The 20,378-nt window shown below is 42.9% G+C and overlaps 1 protein-coding gene across 1 annotated transcript in view; it reads right to left on the reverse strand.

Annotated features, from left to right (window-relative positions):
- LOC115117097 (fibrillin-2) overlaps window positions 1-20,378 on the reverse strand; it is a 261,948-nt gene that overhangs the window by 185,130 nt on the left and 56,440 nt on the right. The window contains exons 7-8 of the mRNA XM_065017208.1: window positions 10,566-10,691; window positions 4,184-4,309 (exon numbers count right to left, since the gene is read on the reverse strand). Coding sequence (XP_064873280.1) covers window positions 4,184-4,309; window positions 10,566-10,691 — 252 coding nt within the window. The remainder of the gene's footprint in view (window positions 1-4,183; window positions 4,310-10,565; window positions 10,692-20,378) is intronic.

Consider the following 20,378-nt stretch of genomic DNA (forward strand, 5'->3'; position numbering starts at 1 on the left):
TGACACCCACGAAGCATCGTTACCCATCACTTCACAAAAGCCATGGCCCTTGTAGAGCAAGGGGAACCACAACTTCACGGTCTCAGAGCGAGTGACGTCACCAATTGAAACGCTATTAGCGCAAACCACCGCTAACTAGCTAGCCATTTCACATCGGTTACACTCTAATGAATACTGCCCTGGTTCTACTAATCAGCTGCTGATCAGGACCTTGATTAGCTGTATCAGGGCTGGAGGGCTTTAACAAAAAACCTGCATTCCATGTAGCTTCACTAATTGACAAAGTAGTTCACAAACCTTGTGTGCTATAGATCTACATCCAACACTAATGAAAAGACTAACCAAACCCAGGAGCTTGCTACGTCTGATCTAATCTAATAGAGTCTGTTCAGTGTTCTTTTGTTGGACTTTCTGAGGGCTGAGGGAGAGAGGGAAAGAGCTAGGGGTTGAGGGAGGAAGAGAGTGGGACCAGTGCAATGTACTTTATCTCTGGAGCTGGTTATCTGCTAATGGCTGTCCTGGAGAGACAGAGGAGCCAGAGACAAGGCAACAGGCCAGACCGGCAAATGCCTTAAGCTCTGGAGACGAGGCCTACGTCCCAAATTGCCTATGGGCTTTGGTCAAAAGTAGTACACTACCTAGGGAATAGGGCCTCATTTGGGACACGAACGAGGGGGCTTCCAGCTGTTAAACCACATTTCCTCTCTTACTCTTTGGACGGTCTTTCTTTCTGTACAAAAATATTGACCTTGATAAAATACCTATTATCTAGAATCATCTCTACATACAGACGTCAAAGTTGAATGTCATTTTGCAGCATGAAACCACCCCACTTGACACGTCATCCTTTACCTTGATCTTTCTCCCTCCCTTTTCTCTTTCTCCCACCACTCTCTCCTCATCCCCCTGTCTCAACTAGGGGAATGTGAGGTGTGTGATGGGTGGTAACTTGTGGGTTAAGGTCCAGCTGCTGACACTGTTTGATCTCTACCCAACACACACACACACACACACACACACACACACACACACACACACACACACACACACACACACACACACACACACACACACACACACAACGTCCTCCTCCCCCCCATTCTCCACTTGTCAGAGCATGCTTCAGATGGAGGGGTAGCCTGGCCTGGCCTGGTCTGGTTTTCTCCCCTGGATCATCCTGGTAACCCTAACCATAACCCTGGTAACCATAACAATAAAATATGGGGCGGCAGGGTAGCCTAGTGGTTAGAGCGTTGGACTAGTAACCGGAAGGTTGCAAGTTCAAAACCCCCGAGCTGACAAGGTACAAATCTGTCGTTCTGCCCCTGAACAGGCAGTTAACCCACTGTTCCTAGGCCGTCATTGAAAATAAGAATTTGTTCTTAACTGACTTGCCTAGTTAAATAAAGGTAAATAACACTGGTAACCATAACCTAGCCATAACTCTGTAGTTTATAATTGGCCCAGACACACAACAGTACAGGAGGAGAGAGAAAAACTAAGAAGAGAGAGAGTTCATATTTTATTGTTTATTTCACTTGCTGACATAGAGAGTGAGAGAGAGTGACATAGAGAGTGCGAGAGTGACGCAGAGAGAGACCGAGAGAGAGAGAGTGACACCGAGAGAGTGAGAGTGACATAGAGAGTGCGAGAGTGACGCAGAGAGAGAGAGAGAGAGAGAGAGAGAGAGAGAGTGACACCGAGAGAGTGAGAGTGACATAGACAATGTAAACATATGTTTCCCATGCCAATAAATCCCATAGAGAGTGCGAGAGTGACGCAGAGAGAGAGAGAGAGAGAGAGAGAGAGACCTAGGGAGAGAGAGAGAGACCTAGGGAGAGAGAGAGAGTGACACAGAGTGTGAGAGAGAGAGACACACACACACAAGGCTCCTGATGGGCCTTTCTAATTCACATGAAAGCCCAGAGCTGCTGATGGAGTAAGAGAGAGCGGGGCCTCGGGCTTCGGGTTCGATGACATGGGTTGTTAACAAGAAACCTGATGACAATGACTTGCACCTTTCTTTCCAAGCCAGCAGTGGAGAGACACTGTCGTTTAGCCTCCCCGTCTCAACATTCCAGATTCCAAGTATCTCTGGTGAGGATTGGGGTTAGTGGGGAACTTTCAGTCATAAAATAGGTGGTGATAGCCCCAAACTTTGATTTGGTATAGTCCTATACTACAAGGCCAAAGGTTTCATGTACAGTAAATACGGAATAGCCTCAAACCTCATGATGGGTGGACGAATACCAATGATTAAGTGCTTTTGATTTATTTTTTTAAAGTCTACCTTTACTTATCCAGGTAAATGTACTAACAATCAAATCCCTTTTTCAAAATAATCTGGTCTTTATAACATAGGTTATCGTGCACAAGTTCTATTTCTAAAAAGCAACTATATACAATTTACCAGAGTTACCATCTAAGTCACCAACCATGAGTAAATAAAATGAGCTTTGTGGTAGGCCATTATGATGGAATGACTAAGTCACAATAGAGCTTTCTGGATGAATGGGCTCTAACACAAGGGGAACACCAAATCCAATATCCGCAAACAGGAAGAGTGGACAGAGAGAGAAACAGAGAGACAGAGAGACAGAGCGAAGATAGAGAGAGAGAAACAGCGAGACAGAGAGACAGAGAGACAGAGCGAAGATAGAGACAGAGAGACAGAGAGACAGAGAAACATAGAGACAGAGAGACAGAGAGAAGATAGAGAGAGAGAGACAGAGAGACAGAGCGAAGATAGAGAGAGAGAGAGACAGAGCGAAGATAGAGAGAGAGAGAAAGAGTTAGAGAGTGGACAGAGAGAGAGAGTTAGAGAGAGACAGAGATAAAGAGTTAGAGAGAGACGGAGAGAAACAGAGTGAAGAAAGAGAGACAGGGAGAGGCAGAGAGAGACAGAGAGAGACAGAGAGACAGAGTGAAGAGAGAGAGAGAGTTAGAGAGAGACAGAGAGAAAGAGTTAGAAAGGCAGAGAGAGAGAGAGACAGAGCGAAGAGAGAGACAGAGAGAAAGAGTTCGAGAGAGGCAGAGAGAGACAGAGAGAAACAGAGAGACAGAGAGACAGAGAGAGACAGAGTGAAGAAAGAGACAGAGACAGAGCGAAGAGAGAGAGACAGGGAGAGGCAGAGAGAGGCAGAGAGAGACAGAGAGAGACAGAGAGACAGAGTGAAGAGAGAGAGAGAGAGAGGCAGAGAGAGACAGAGAGAAACAGAGAGACAGAGACAGAGAGAAACAGAGAGACAGAGAGAAACAGAGAGAAAGAGACAGAGTGAAGAAAGAGACAGAGCGAAGAGAGAGAGACAGGGAGAGGCAGAGAGAGACAGAGAGAGACAGAGAGACAGAGTGAAGAGAGAGAGAGAGTTAGAGAGAGACAGGTAGAAAGAGTTAGAGAGGCAGAGAGAAAGAGAGACAGAGCGAAGAGAGAGAGAGAAAGAGAGGGAAAGAGTTAGAAAGAGTTAGAGAGACAGAACACAGAGTACAGAGAGAGACAGAGAGAGAGCGAAGAGAGAGAGAGAGAGAGAGAGTGAGAGTGAGAGAGAGAGAGAGAGAGAGAAGAGAGAGAGAAGAGAGAGAGAGAGAGAAAGAGTTAGAGAGAGACAGAACACAGAGTAAAGAGAAAGAGAGAGATCGAGAGAAACTGCCTGTAGTTACACACTGAGTAAATGAATCTGAGAGGAACTGGTGGTCAGCAGTCTCAGCACTGTGCAGATTACACAGGGATAATACTGCACCTGAAACAACACACGCACTCGCACGCACGCGCACACACACAGATGGGGAAAAAAAACACACATGCCCACACAGAAACACACACACATGCCCAGTTGCACACACACACACACACACACACACACACACACACACACACACACACACACACACACACACACACACACACACACACACACACACACACACACACACACAGTGGGTAACGTGAAAGTCAAGCTTAAGCCTAAGGCTATGGGTAAAAGAAAATAAATCCAGTTTCTGGTAATGTGGACTAATACCCAAACAATACATCACCCAGATGCTAGCAGGACTACCAGATGCTAGCAGGACTACCAGATGCTAGCAGGACTACCAGATTTACATTGGATGAGTGTTAAAACCACTACTAGAGAAAAGATACACGTAGATCCACAAAACGTTCTGGTTTCTACTAGAATCTACTTACCAACGCAGCGAGTTTTGTCAGGAGATGGGATGTAGCCAGAGGGACAAACACAAGAGTAACTTCCCACCGAGTTGAAACACTGTCCTCCGTCACAAATACGGGAAATGGTGACACACTCATCCACATCTGACAGGAAAGAGATACATGTTATAACCCGGTGTCTCATTGGTGTCAGACAGCAAGTAAAAATCTTTGACTAATGTATCACTTATATGACTAAATGTAATTTTTGTTGAAATTTGTATTTTCTACATTCTCAACGTGTATGTGAATAAAATACTGTAAGCTATAATTCCCAATCTCCACAATACACAAAACAACACAAAATTAAAGACCACATTTTTCACAAATTTATTTCACAAATAGGGACAAATTGACATTTTCTGTATATACTGCTGCCTACACAATTGCCCCTTGTGGGATAAATAAGGTATTTTGAATTTAAATTGAATTAAACTTTGCAGTTTGCCGACAGTAAGGGGCTACAGTAAGGCTACGCCCCAAATAGCACCCTATTCCCTATATAGTGCACTACATACGTACTAGGTTGTCATTTGGGACTCAACCCTAAGCCAGTACTGTGCTCAATGGCCTCTCACTGTTAATACCAGTGTATATCTTTACAAAGAGTGACTTGCACTTGAAGAATCCAAAGCATGTTGGAGAGGCAATAAAAAAAAGGGAGGGAAAAGCGTGAGAGGAGGTTCGTATTTACCTTTGTCACTGGAACAGTGGGCTCAGTGTTGGGACTGTTACCTCAGTAAACTACAGTCTGCAGCACTAACATACTGGACCACGTCTCAAAAAGAAAAAACGACTTGGAGAGAGGAAGACGCCATTTTGAGACTTCAAGGGAAGGAACGTCTCAATGTTCAGGTATTTTTTTTGTCCTGTTTCAAAATGGATGTCTTTTGCCAAGAATTGATTTCCAAAGGTAACCATTACTTGCTGAACCTCATACAGTAAAATAGAACACTCAGTTCTACCAATCTATGACGTTCTAAACTATTTAGGGTCACTTGATCAGTACTAATCCCAATATACAAGTATTTTATCACCAAAGGCAAACAAAGAGCTGAATTTGACCAAAGTTTTTTTTAATTTAATTTTATTTAACTAGGCAAGTCAGTTAAGAATAAATTCTTATTTTCAATCACGGCCTAGGAACAGTGGGTTAACTGCCTTGTTCAGGGACAGAAGGACAGATATTTACCTTGTTAGCTCGGGGGATTCGATCATGCAACCTTTCGGTTACTAGTCCAACGCTCTAATCACTAGGCTACCCTGCCACCTCTACACTCTAACCACGTCTACCCTGCCACCTCTACACTCTAACCACTAGTCTACCCTGCCGCCTCCACACTCTAACCACTAGGCTACCCTGCCACCTCTACACTCTAACCACTAGGCTACCCTGCCGCCTCTACACTCTAACCACTAGTCTACCCTGCCACCTCTACACTCTAACCACTAGGCTACCCTGCCACCTCTACACTCTAACCACTAGGCTACCCTGCCGCCACACTCTAATCACAGGCTACCCTGCCGCCTCCACTCTAATAGCTACCCTGCCACCTCTACACTCTAATCACTAGGCTACCCTGCCACCTCTACACTCTAATCACTAGGCTACCCTGCCGCCTCTACACTCTAATCACTAGGCTACCCTGCCACCTCTACACTCTAACTAAAGCCCAAGGAATTTACAAGACTGTAATTACGATGTTCTAAACAGCTTGTTAAGTGTCTTGGACTCTGAAATGGTTTCAGAGGAAAGCCTTGTCATGAGTAGGCATTAGGCTAAGGGCAAAAGACAGAAGGCCTAACATACGGCTTGCATAGAGGAACGTTGGGAGTTTGAGTGTTTAAGTTGAAAGTGTGGTATTTCAGTTTTAAGCCTAAAACCTGCCGTTTATCCTTACCGACAACCCTGTTCCTGGAGAGCTACCATCCTGTAGGTCAACTCCAACCCTGTTCCTGGAGAGCTACCGTCCTGTAGGTCAACTCCAACCCTGTTCCTGGAGAGCTACCGTCCTGTAGGTCAACTCCAACCCTGTTCCTGGAGAGCTACTGTCCTGTAGGTTAACTCCAACCCTGTTCCTGGAAAGCTACTGTCCTGTAGGTCAACTCCAACCCAGTTCCTGGAAAGCTACTGTCCTGTAGGTCAACTCCAACCCTGTTCCTGGAAAGCTACCATACTGTAGGTCAACTCCAACCCTGTTCCTGGAGAGCTACTGTCCTGTAGGTCAACTCCAACCCTGTTCCTGGAAGCTACCATACTGTAGGTCAACTCCAACCCTGTTCCTGGAGAGCTACTGTCCTCTAGGTTAACCTTAACCCTGTTCCTGGAGAGCTACTGTCCAGTAGGTTTTCACTCCAACCCCAGTCTAGAACACCTGATTCTAATAATTAGCTGGTTGATAAACTGAACCAGGTTAGTTACAACTGGAGTTGGAGTTAAAACCTACAGGAGGGCAGTTCTACAGGAACAGGGTTGGAGAGCCCTGCCTATAACTCACCCTAACCCTAGAGGTTCTTGAGGTCTATACAGTCATAATCTTTACGAGCTAAAGAAATAATTGTAACGATGCATGTCCATAAATCACAGTTCTGCCGTTTGCTTCGGTTTAGACAAACATTACATATAGACCAGATTTGATGAGATCATGTTGCTAACACCCACTTCTCACCCACTTCTCACTACATCATCTTACTGTTTCATTCCATGTACCCAGTGTGTTCACAAAGATTTCACACCCCTTGACTTTTTCCACATTTTGTTGTATTACAGGCTGAATTTAAAATGGATTACATTTAGATTTTTGTTCACTGCCCTACACAAAATACCCCATAATGTCAAAGTAGAATTATGTTTTTTTTAAATTAGTATTTAAATTTATTACAAATGAAAAGCTGAAATGTCTTGAGTTAATAAGTATTCAACCCCTTTGTTATGGCAGAAGTAAAAATGAGCTTAACAAGTTACTTAATAGGTTGTATGGACTCACTCTGTGTGCAATAGAGTTTTACATAACAATTATCTGTAAGGTCACTCAGTCGAGCAGTGAATTTTAAACACAGATTTAACCACAAAAGAACAGGGAGGTTTTCCAATGCCTCAAAGAAGGGCACCTATTGGTAGACGGGTAAAAAAGTCTGACATTGAATATCAGTTTGAGCATGGTGAAGTTATTAATTACACTTTGGATGGTGTATTAATACATCCAGTCACTACAAAGATAGTGTTGCCGGAGAACAAGGAAACCACTCAGGGGTTTCACCATGAGGCCATTGGTGCATTGCTAGTTCAAATCAATGTAAAAGTCTGACATTGAATATCAGTTTGAGCATGGTGAAGTTATTAATTACATTTTGGATGGTGTATTAATACATCCAGTCACTACAAAGATAGTGTTGCCGGAGAACAAGGAAACCACTCAGGGGTTTCACCATGAGGCCATTGGTGCATTGCTAGTTCAAATCAATATAAAAGTCTGACATTGAATATCAGTTTGAGCATGGTGAAGTTATTAATTACACTTTGGATGGTGTATTAATACATCCAGTCACTACAAAGATAGTGTTGCCGGAGAACAAGGAAACCACTCAGGGGTTTCACCATGAGGCCATTGGTGCATTGCTAGTTCAAATCAATATAAAAGTCTGACATTGAATATCAGTTTGAGCATGGTGAAGTTATTAATTACACTTTGGATGGTGTATTAATACACCCAGTCACTACAAAGATAGTGTTGCTGGAGAACAAGGAAACCACTCAGGGATTTCACCATGAGGCCATTGGTGCATTGCTAGTTCAAATCAATATAAAAGTCTGACATTGAATATCAGTTTGAGCATGGTGAAGTTATTAATTACACTTTGGATGATGTATCAATACACCCAGTCACTACAAAGATAGTGTTGCCGGAGAACAAGGAAACCACTCAGGGGTTTCACCATGAGGCCATTGGTGCATTGCTAGTTCAAATCAATATAAAAGTCTGACATTGAATATCAGTTTGAGCATGGTGAAGTTATTAATTACACTTTGGATGGTGTATTAATACATCCAGTCACTACAAAGATAGTGTTGCCGGAGAACAAGGAAACCACTCAGGGGTTTCACCATGAGGCCATTGGTGCATTGCTAGTTCAAATCAATATAAAAGTCTGACATTGAATATCAGTTTGAGCATGGTGAAGTTATTAATTACACTTTGGATGGTGTATTAATACATCCAGTCACTACAAAGATAGTGTTGCCGGAGAACAGTAGTGTTTTGCCATTGGTGGAGAACAATATAAAAGGACGTTGAAACCACTCAGGGGTTTCACCATGAGGCCATTGGTGCATTGCTAGTTCAAATCAATATAAAAGTCTGACATTGAATATCAGTTTGAGCATGGTGAAGTTATTAATTACACTTTGGATGGTGTATTAATACATCCAGTCACTACAAAGATAGTGTTGCTGGAGAACAAGGAAACCTCTCAGGGGTTTCACCATGAGGCCATTGGTGCATTGCTAGTTCAAATCAATATAAAAGTCTGACATTGAATATCAGTTTGAGCATGGTGAAGTTATTAATTACACTTTGGATGGTGTATTAATACATCCAGTCACTACAAAGATAGTGTTGCTGGAGAACAAGGAAACCACTCAGGGATTTCACCATGAGGCCATTGGTGCATTGCTAGTTCAAATCAATATAAAAGCAGACATTGAATGCTCCTCAGGGGTTTTGAGCATGGTGAGTTCAAATCAATATATCTACATTGAATATCAGTTTTTGAGTATTAATTACACTTTGGATGGTGTATTAATACATCCAGTCACTACAAAGATAGTGTTGCTGGAGAACAAGGAAACCTCTCAGGGGTTTCACCATGAGGCCATTGGTGCATTGCTAGTTCAAATCAATATAAAAGCAGACATTGAATGTTCCTTTTGAGTATGGTGAGTATTAATGACTTTTTGAGTATTAATTACACTTTGGATGGTGTATTAATACACCCAGTCACTACAAAGATACAGGTGTCCTTCCTAACTCAGTTGATGGAGAGGAAGGAAACTTCCCCATGAGGCCAATGGGGACTTTAAAACAGTAACAGAGTTTAATGGCTGTGATAGGAGAGAACGGCGGATTGATCAACAACATTGTAGTTATTCCACAATACTAAGCTGTTTGCAACAAGGCACTAAAGTAATAGAGCAAAAGATTTGGCAAAGCAATTAAGGTTTTGTACTGAATACTTAGTGTTATATTTGGGGCAAATCCAATCAACACATAATTGAGTATACCTCTCTCCATATTTTCAAGCATAGTGTTATCATGTTATGGGTATGCTTGTAATCGTTAAGAACTTGGGCGTTTTTTAGGATAAAAAATAAACGGAATGGAGCTAAGCACAGGAACAAATCCTAGAGGAAAATCTGGTTCAGTCTGCTTTCCACTAGACACTGGGAGATTAATTCAGCAGGACAATAACCTAAAAAAACAAGGCCAAATCTACACTGGAGTTGCTTACCATGAAGACAGTGAATGTTCCTGAGTGCCCGAGTTACAGTTTTGACTTAAATCTAATCGAAAATCTATGGCAAGACCTGAAAATGGTTGTCTAGTAATGATCAACAACCAATTTGACTGAGCTTGAAGAATTTGGAAAATGGGCAAATGTTGCACAATCCAGGTGTGGAAAGCTCTTAGAGACATACCCAGAAAGACTCACAGCTGTAATCACTGCCAAAAGCGATTCTAACATGTGTTTGAGTCAGGGGGTTGAATACTTATCTAATCAAGACATATTAGTGTTTTATTTATCATATATTTTGTTCAAATGTTAGAATGTTTCTTCCACTTTGACACTACAGATTATTTTGTGTATATCGTTGACAAAAATCGTGGACAATTCAATCCATTTTAATCCCACTTTGTAACACAACAAAATGTGGAAAAAGTCAAGGGGTGTGAATACTTTCTGAAGGTTCAAGTAGTGGACTTCTGTATATTCCTTAGGATTTTAAAGAAATACTCATTACAATACCCAATAAAACTATACAGGGTAGCCTAGTGGTTAGAGCGTTGGACTAGTCACCGGAAGGTTGCAAGTTCAAATCCCTGAGCTGACAAGGTACAAATATGTCATTCTGCCCCTGAACAGGCAGTTAACCCACTGTTCCTAGGACATCATTGAAAATAAGAATTTGTTCTTTAACTGACTTACTTAGTTAAATAAAGATTTTTAAAAATAATTTAATCTTACTTCAATATCCATTATTGTGTATCTTGAGCGGTTTAACGGTAAATTAGATAAAAAGGGAAATGAAAGAAAAAAGTATCATTAAGCCCAAATGTCCGCCACCATTTCCTGCGTTACTCACCCTCGCACTTCTGGGAGCCCTCTTTCTGCCTGTGGCCAACTGGACACTTGCACTCGTACGAACCCACGGTGTTGATGCAATTTCCTCCCTGGCAGAGTCCCGGGATGGCCTGGCACTCGTCAACATCTGGGAAAATGAGAGTGAAGCACATAAACAACCACAACTGCGTTCAGGTCAACGCTGCACACTGTAAAATGTAATCGGTCTCCATAATTAGAAGCCTTATTGAATCCTAATTCTCACGAGTTTCATTCCAAACGCTAATACTCCCAGCATTGAATTGCCCCCCCAGAACAGCCTCAACTCATCTGGGCCAGAATTCCACAGGGATGCTGGCCAATGTTGACAATGATTCCCAGTAGCGTCAAGTTGGCTGGAGGTCCTTCGGGTGGTAAACCATTCTTTTTTATGTTGTACTTTTTACCCATTTTTCTCCCCAATTGGTAGTTACAGTCTTGTCCCATCGCTGCAACTCCCCTACGGACTCAACAGCCATGCATCCTCTGAAACACAACTCTGCTCGCTTAACCCAGAAGCACCATTGTGTCAGAGGAAACACCATCCAACTGTTGACCGAAGTCAGCTTGCAGGCACCCGGCACGCCACAACGAGTGGGATGGAACAAGGAAATCCCGGCCAGCCAAACCCTCCCCTAACCCGGACGACGCTGGGCCAAATGTGCGCCGCTTTATGGGTCTCCCGGTCATGGCCGGCTGTGACACAGCCTGGGATCGAACCCGGGGCTGTAGTGACAACTCAAGCACTGTGATGCAGTGCCTTAGACTGCTGCACCACTAAGGAGGCCTGGTGGTGGATCATTCTTGATACACACGGGAAACAGTTGAGCGGCATTGACACAAACCACCTGGTACGTTGACACAAACCGCCTGGTATGTTGACACAAACAGCCTGCTACGTTGACACAAACCGCCTGGTACGTTGACACAAACCGCCTGTTATGTTGACACAAACAGCCTGCTACGTTGACACAAACCGCCTGGTACGTTGACACAAACCGCCTGGTACGTTGACACAAACAGCCTGGTATGTTGAAACAAACCACCTGGTACCTACTAGAGCAGGTGTTCAAAATGTTTTGTAAACTCAGTGTGTATCCAAATGGTTTGTGGTGTCTGTAGTAGCAACCTGTCTCTAGTGGTATCTGTAGTAGCAACCTGTCTCTAGTGGTATCTGTAGTAGCAACCTGTCTCTAGTGGTATCTGTAGTAGCAACCTGTCTCTAGTGGTATCTGTAGTAGCAACCTGTCTCTAGTGGTATCTCTAGTAGCAACCTGTCTCTAGTGGTATCTGTAGTAGCAACCTGTCTCTAGTGGTATCTGTAGTAGCAACCTGTCTCTAGTGGTATCTGTAGTAGCAACCTGTCTCTAGTGGTATCTCTAGTAGCAACCTGTCTCTAGTGGTATCTGTAGTAGCAACCTGTCTCTAGTGGTATCTCTAGTAGCAACCTGTCTCTAGTGGTATCTCTAGTAGCAACCTGTCTCTAGTGGTATCTGTAGTAGCAACCTGTCTCTAGTGGTATCTCTAGTAGCAACCTGTCTCTAGTGGTATCTGTAGTAGCAACCTGTCTCTAGTGGTATCTGTAGTAGCAACCTGTCTCTAGTGGTATCTGTAGTAGCAACCTGTCTCTAGTGGTATCTGTAGTAGCAACCTGTCTCTAGTGGTATCTCTAGTAGCAACCTGTCTCTAGTGGTATCTGTAGTAGCAACCTGTCTCTAGTGGTATCTGTAGTAGCAACCTGTCTCTAGTGGTATCTGTAGTAGCAACCTGTCTCTAGTGGTATCTGTAGTAGCAACCTGTCTCTAGTGGTATCTGTAGTAGCAACCTGTCTCTAGTGGTATCTAATCTCTGGTAGATCCCAGTTATCCATGTTAATCCATACACAGTACTAATCTCTGATAGATCCCAGTTACCCATGTTAATCCATACACAGTACTAATCTCTAATAGATCCCAGTTACCCAGTTACCCATGTTATACCATATACAGTACTAATCTCTGGTAGATCCCAGTTACCCATGTTAATCCATACACAGTACTAATCTCTGATAGATCCCAGTTACCCATGTTAATCCATACACAGTAGTAATCTCTGGTAGATCCCAGTTACCCATGTTAATCCATACACAGTACTAATCTCTGATAGATCCCAGTTACCCATGTTAATCCATACACAGTACTAATCTCTGATAGATCCCAGTTACCCATGTTAATCCATACACAGTACTAATCTCTGGTAGATCTCAGTTACCCATGTTAATCCATACACAGTACTAATCTCTGGTAGATCCCAGTTACCCATGTTAATCCATACACAGTACTAATCTCTGGTAGATCCCAGTTACCCAGTTACCCATGTTAATCCATAAACAGTATTAATCTCTGGTAGATCCCAGTTACCCATGTTAATCCATACACAGTACTAATCTCTGGTAGATCCCAGTTACCCATGTTAATCCATACACAGTAGTAATCTCTGGTAGATCCCAGTTACCCATGTTAATCCATACACAGTACTAATCTCTGATAGATCCCAGTTACCCATGTTAATCCATAAACAGTACTAATCTCTGATAGATCCCAGTTACCCATGTTACCCATGTTAATCCATACACAGTACTAATCTCTGATAGATCCCAGTTACCCATGTTACCCATGTTAATCCATATACAGTACTAATCTCTGATAGATCCCAGTTACCCATGTTAATCCATACACAGTACTAATCTCTGATAGATCCCAGTTACCCATGTTAATCCATACACAGTACTAATCTCTGATAGATCCCAGTTACCCATGTTAATCCATAAACAGTATTAATCTCTGGTAGATCCCAGTTACCCATGTTAATCCATAAACAGTAGTAATCTCTGATAGATCCCAGTTACCCAGTTACCCATGTTAATCCATACACAGTACTAATCTCTGATAGATCCCAGTTACCCATGTTAATCCATAAACAGTAGTAATCTCTGATAGATCCCAGTTACCCAGTTACCCATGTTAATCCATACACAGTACTAATCTCTGATAGATCCCAGTTACCCATGTTAATCCATAAACAGTAGTAATCTCTGATAGATCCCAGTTACCCAGTTACCCATGTTAATCCATACACAGTACTAATCTCTGATAGATCCCAGTTACCCATGTTAATCCATAAACAGTAGTAATCTCTGATAGATCCCAGTTACCCAGTTACCCATGTTAATCCATACACAGTACTAATCTCTGGTAGAGCAGTCGGATAACCCGAAGAATCATAACTGTTATTATAACTGTTGAAACGGTTGACTATCAGAGGGTTTGGTTAGCTTAGATCTTTCATTGCATTTACAATACACTCAAACCAAAATGGCTGCTTTAGCTGTGGCATATCATAACATGCATGTCTCTAGGCTCAGTTAGATGATGAATGAGCACTCCTCTCTCTCTCTCTCTCTCTCTCTCTCTCTCTCTCGTCTCTCTCTCATCAGTCAGGTTGAGACTACCACATGCACATATTAGGACATATTTGGTTTTGATGTTCCAGTCAGGTTGAGACTACCACAGACCCGTGATGCTCCCCATAAACTCCTTGGCAGGGATTTCAAACATGGAGAGAATGGCTCCATACTGCAGTGATTTAACCCACGCTTGTCTCAGTCTGCAGCATGGCAGCCCTTTCTTTCCCATCAGCCCACACTGGTGTCAGTATGCCATCTGGAATGGCTTGGCCATAATGTCTACCACATTGGTGGTGGTGGGGCGACGAGGTGTTAATAAACAACACACCTAACGCTTTTTTGGTTTGTGGCTTTATTCTTTACTAACATCTGCAAAGCAGAGTTATATTTGCTGTATATGTGTACATGATAGGTAAATGTAGATCAGATGTAGATATAGGTAAATGTAGATCAAGTAAATGTAGATATACAGTGGGGAGAACAAGTATTTGATACACTGCAGATTTTGCAGGTTTTCCTACTTGCAAAGCATGTAGAGGTCTGTAATTTTATCATAGGTACACTTCAACTGTGAGAGGCGGAATCTAAAACAAAAATCCAGAAAATCACATTGTATGATTTTTATGTAATTAATTTGCATTTTATTACATGACAAAAGTATTTGATCACCTACCAACCAGTAAGAATTCCGGCTCTCACAGACCTGTTAGTTTTTCTTTAAGAAGCCCTCCTGTTCTCCACTCATTACCTGTATTAACTGCACCTGTTTGAACTCGTTACCTGTATAAAAGACACCTGTCCACACACTCAATCAAACAGACTCCAACCTCTCCACAATGGCCAAGACCAGAGAGCTGTGTAAGGACATCAGTGATAAAATTGTAGACCTGCACAAGGCTGGGATGGGCTACAGGACAATAGGCAAGCAGTTTGGTGAGAAGGCAACAACTGTTGGCGCAATTATTAGAAAATGGAAGAAGTTCAAGATGACGGTCAATCACCCTTGGTCTGGGGCTCCATGCAAGATCTCACCTTGTGGGGCATCAATGATCATGAGGAAGGTGAGGGATCAGCCCAGAACTACACGGCAGGACCTGGTCAATGACCTGAAGAGAGCTGGGACCACAGTCTTAAAAAAAACATTAGTAACACACTACGTCGTCATGGATTAAAATACTGCAGCGCACGCAAGGTCCCCCTGCTCAAGCCGGCGCATGTCCAGGCCTGTCTGAAGGTTTCCAATGACCATCTGGATGATCCAGAGGAGGAATGGGAGAAGGTCATGTGGTCTGATGAGACAAAAATAGAGCTTTTTGGTCTAAACTCCACTCACCGTTTTTGGAGGAAGAAGAAGGATGAGTACAACCCCAAGAACACCCTCCCAACCGTGAAGCATGGAGGTGGAAACATCATTCTTTGGGGATGCTTTTCTGCAAAGGGGACAGGACGACTGCACCCTATTGAGGGGAGGATGGATTGGGCCATGTATCGTGAGATCTTGGCCAACAACCTCCTTCCCTCAGTAAGAGCATTGAAGATGGGTCGTGGCTGGGTCTTCCAGCATGACAACGACCCGAAACACACAGCCAGGGCAACTAAGGAGTGGCTCCGTAAGAAGCATCTCAAGGTCCTGGAGTGGCCTAGCCAGTCTTCAGACCTGAACCCAATAGAAAATCTTTGGAGGGAGCTGAAAGTCCGTATTGCCCAGCAACAGCCCCGAAACCTGAAGGATCTGGAGAAGGACTGTATGGAGGAGTGGGCCAAAATCCCTGCTGCAGTGTGTGCAACCCTGGTCAAGAACTACAGGAAAGGTATGATCTCTGTAATTGCAAACAAAGGTTTCTGTACCAAATATTAAGTTCTGCTTTTCTGATGTATCAAATACTTATGTCATGCAATAAAATGCAAATGAATTACTTAAAAAACATACAATGTGATTTTATGGATTTTTGTTTTAGATTCTGTCTTTCACAGTTGAAGTATACCCATGATAACAATTACAGACCTCTACATGCTTTGTAAGTAGGAAAACCTGCAAAATCGGCAGTGTACCAAATACTTGTTCTCCCCACTGTAGGTACATGTAGATCAGATGTAGATATAGGTACATGTAGATCAGATGTAGATATATGTATATGTAGATCAGATGTAGATATATGTATATGTAGATCAGATGTAGATATATGTATATGTAGATCAGATGTAGATATATGTATATGTAGATCAAATGTAAATATATGTATATGTAGATCAAATGTAGAAATAGGTACATGTAGATCAAATGTAGATATAGGTACATGTAGATCAAATGTAGATATAGGTACATGTAGATCAAATGTAGATATAGGTACATGTAGATCAGATGTAGATATAGGTACATGTAGATATAGGTACAGTGAGGGAAAAACGTATTTGATCCCCTGCTAATTTTGTACGGTTGCCCACTGACAAAGAAAATATCCGTCTATAATTTTAATGGTAGGTTTATTTGCATTTTAATGAGGGAAATAAGTATTTGACCCCCTCTCAATCAGAAATATTTCTGGCTTCCAGGTGTTTTTTATACAGGTAACTTGCTGAGATTAGGAGCACACTCTTAATGGGAGCTTGTTACCTATATAAAAGAAACCTGTCCACAGAAGCAATCAATCAATCAGATTCCAAACACTCCAACATGGCCAAGACCAAAGAGCTCTCCAAGGATGTCAGGGACAAGATTGTAGACCTACACAAGGCTGGAATGGGGTACAAGACCATCGCCAAGCAGCTTGGTGAGAAGGTGACAAGAGATGGTGCGATTATTCGCAAATGGAAAAAACACAAAAGAACTGTCAATCTCCCTCAGCCTGGGGCTCCATGCAAGATCTCACCTTGTGGAGTTGCAATGATCATGAGAACGGTGAGGAATCAGCTCAGAACTACAGGGGAGGATCTTGTCAATGATCTCAAGGCAGCTGGGACCATAGTCAACAAGAAAACAATTGGTAACACACTACGCCGTGAAGGACTGAAATCCTGCAGCGCCCGCAAGGTCCCCCTGCTCAAGAAAGCACATATACATGCCCGTCTGAAATTTGCCAATGAACATCTGAATGATTCAGAGGACAACTGGATGAAAGTGTTGTGGTCAGATGAGACCGAAATGGAGCTGGCATCAACTCAACTCTCCGTGTTTGGAGGAGGAAGAATGCTGCCTATGACCCCAAGAACACCATCCCCACCGTCAAACATGGAGGTGGAAACATTATGCATTGGGCGTGTTTTTCTGCTAAGGGGACAGGACAACTTCACCGCATCAAAGAGATGATGGACGGGGCCATGTACTGTCAAATCTTGGGTGAGAACCTCCTTCCCTCAGCCAGGGCATTGAAAATGGGTCGTGGATGGGTATTCCAGCATGACAATGACCCAAAACACACGGCTAAGGCAACAAAGGAGTGGCTCAAGGAGAAGTACATTAAGGTCCTGGACTGGCCTAGCCAGTCTCCAGACCTTAATCCCATAGAAAATCTGTGGAGGGAGCTGAAGGTTCGAGTTGCCAAACGTCAGCCTCGAAACCTTAATGACTTGGAGAAGATCTGCAAAGAGGAGTGGGACAAAATCCCTCCTGAGATGTGTGCAAACTACAAGAAACGTCTGACCTCTGTGATTGCCAACAAGGGTTTTGCCACCAAGTACTAAGTCATGTTTTGCAGAGGGGTCAAATACTTATTTCACTCATTAAAATGCAAATCAATTTATAACATTTTTGACATGCGTTTTTCTGGATTTTTTTGTTGTTATCCTGTCTCTACCTGTTCAAATAAACCTACCATTAAAAGTATAGGTTGATAATTTCTTTGTCAGTGGATATAGGTACATGTAGATATAGGTACATGTGCATCAGATGTAGATATAGGTACATGTAGATATAGGTACATGTGCATCAGATGTAGATATAGGTACATGTAGATATAGGTACATGTAGATCAGATGTAGATATAGGTACATGTAGATATAGGTACATGTAGATCAGATGTAGATATAGGTACATGTTGATCAAATGTAGATATAGGTACATGTAGATATAGGTACATGTAGCTCCGATGTAGATATAGGTACATGTAGATATAGGTACATGTAGATCAGATGTAGATATAGGTACATGTAGATCCGATGTATATATAGGTACATGTAGATCAGATGTAGATATAGGTACATGTAGATCCGATGTAGTTGTGCGTCTCTCCGTCCTTACATACAGTGCCTTCAGAAAGACCCCTTCGCATTTTCCACATTTTGTTATGATACAGCCTTATTCTAAAATTGTTTTTTTTTTAAATCCTCAGCAATCTGCACACAATACCCCATAATGACATCACAATACCCCGTAATGACATCACAATACCCCATAATGACATCACAATACCCCATAATGACAAAGCGAAAACAGGTTTTTAGACATGTTTGAACATTAACAAAGCAAATTAGAACAGAAATATCTTATTTACATAAATATTCAGACCCTTTGCTATGAGACTCGAAATTGAGCTCAGGTGCATCCTGTTTCCACTGATCATCCTTGAGATGTTTCTACAACTGATTGGAGTCCACCTGTGGTAAATTCAATTGATTGGACATGATTTGGAAAGGCACAAACCTGTCTATATATAAGGTCCCAAAGTTGACAATGCATGTCAAAGCAAAAACCAAGCAGCATTGAAGGTCCCCAAGAACACAGTGGCCTCCATCATTCTTAAATGAAAGAAGTTTGGAAACACCAAGACTCTTCCTAGAGCTGGCCGCCTGGCCGAACTGAGCAATCGGGGAAGAAGGGCCTTCCTTGGTCAAGGAGGTGACCAAGAACCCGATGGTCACTCTGACAGAGCACCAAAGTTCCTCTGTGGAAATGGGATAAACTTCCAGAAGGACAACCATCTAAGCATCACTCCACCAATTAGGCCTTTTAATGGTAGACTGGCCAGATGGAAGCCACTCCTCAGTAAAAGGCAGTTGACAGCCCGCTTGGAGTTTGCCAAAAGGCAACTAAAGGACTCTCAGACCATGAAAAACAAGATTCTCTGGTCTGATGAAACCAAGATTGAACCCTTTGGCCTGCATGCCAAGCGTCACGTCTGGAGGAAACCTTGCACCATCCCTACGGTGAAGAATGGTGTTGGCAGAATCAATCTGTGGTGATGTTTTCCAGTGGCTGGGACTGGGAGACTAGTCAGGATCGAGGCAAAGTTGAACAGAGCAAAGTACAGAGAGCTCCATGATGAAAACCTGCTCCAGAGCGCTCAGGACATCAGACTAGGGCGAAGGTTCACCTTCCAACAGGACAACGACCCTAAGCGCACAGCTAAGTGGCTTTGGGACAAGTCTCTGAATGTCCTTGAGTGGCCCAGCCAGAGCCCAGACTTAAACCTGATCGAACATCTCTGGAGAGACCTGAAAATAGCTGTGCAGCAACGCTCCCCATCAAACCTGAGAGAGCAGAGAAGATTGGGAGATACTCCCCAATTGACATGTGTGCCAAGCTTGTAGCGTCATACTCAAGAAGATTAATGGCTGAAATCGCTGCCAAAGGTGCTTCAACAAAGTACTGAGTAAAGGGTCTGAATACTTACGTAAATGTAATATTTCAGTTTTTTATTTTTTATAAATTAGCAAAAAATTCTAAAAACCAGATTTTGCTTTGTCAATTTGGGTTATTGTGTGTAGATTGATGAGGGGGGGAAACTATTTAATCCATTTTAGAATAAGGCTGTATCCTATCAAAAAAGTCAAGGGGTCTGAATACTTTCCGAAGGTACTGTATATTCATATCTCGCTCTATCCCCCCACCCCCCTCGCTCTCTCCCTCTCTCTCTCTCATGCTGACCTCACATCACTGCTCGACGGAGGCTTTACAGGCACCTCCTTGTTGCCGTGGCAGTGGGCGGACGGTCGCCATGGCACTAGGCGGGGTGCGAGGGCTTTACAGGAGATTTAACACCTAGCTGTTCATTCACTCCTTCAACAGAGACAGCACCAAGGCTGTGTAGACCCAACACAGCACATCTTCCTACTACATCCACTGCTGTATGGAAGGGTCTTTATAAAACGTTCAAGGGGCCCCCCCTCACTACTTCTACCTCATTCTCTCAATACCTTTATGGACTGACTCTCTCATTCTAATCCCTCCTCTCTCTCTGGCTCTCTCCATTTCCCTCCCTCACTCCCTCCCTCCATGCATTCTCTCCCCCCATTTAGTCCCTCCCCCCTCCTAGCTTTCTCTATTTCTCTCTGTCTATCCCTCCCTTCCTATTTCCATGGTCTCTCTACACAAGGGCTGAGGCAGTTACTTATTCACAGAGGCAGTGCTGGAGA

This window comes from Oncorhynchus nerka, linkage group LG4 (genome assembly GCF_034236695.1).
Source record: "Oncorhynchus nerka isolate Pitt River linkage group LG4, Oner_Uvic_2.0, whole genome shotgun sequence".
Classification (NCBI taxonomy): Eukaryota; Metazoa; Chordata; class Actinopteri; order Salmoniformes; family Salmonidae; genus Oncorhynchus; species Oncorhynchus nerka.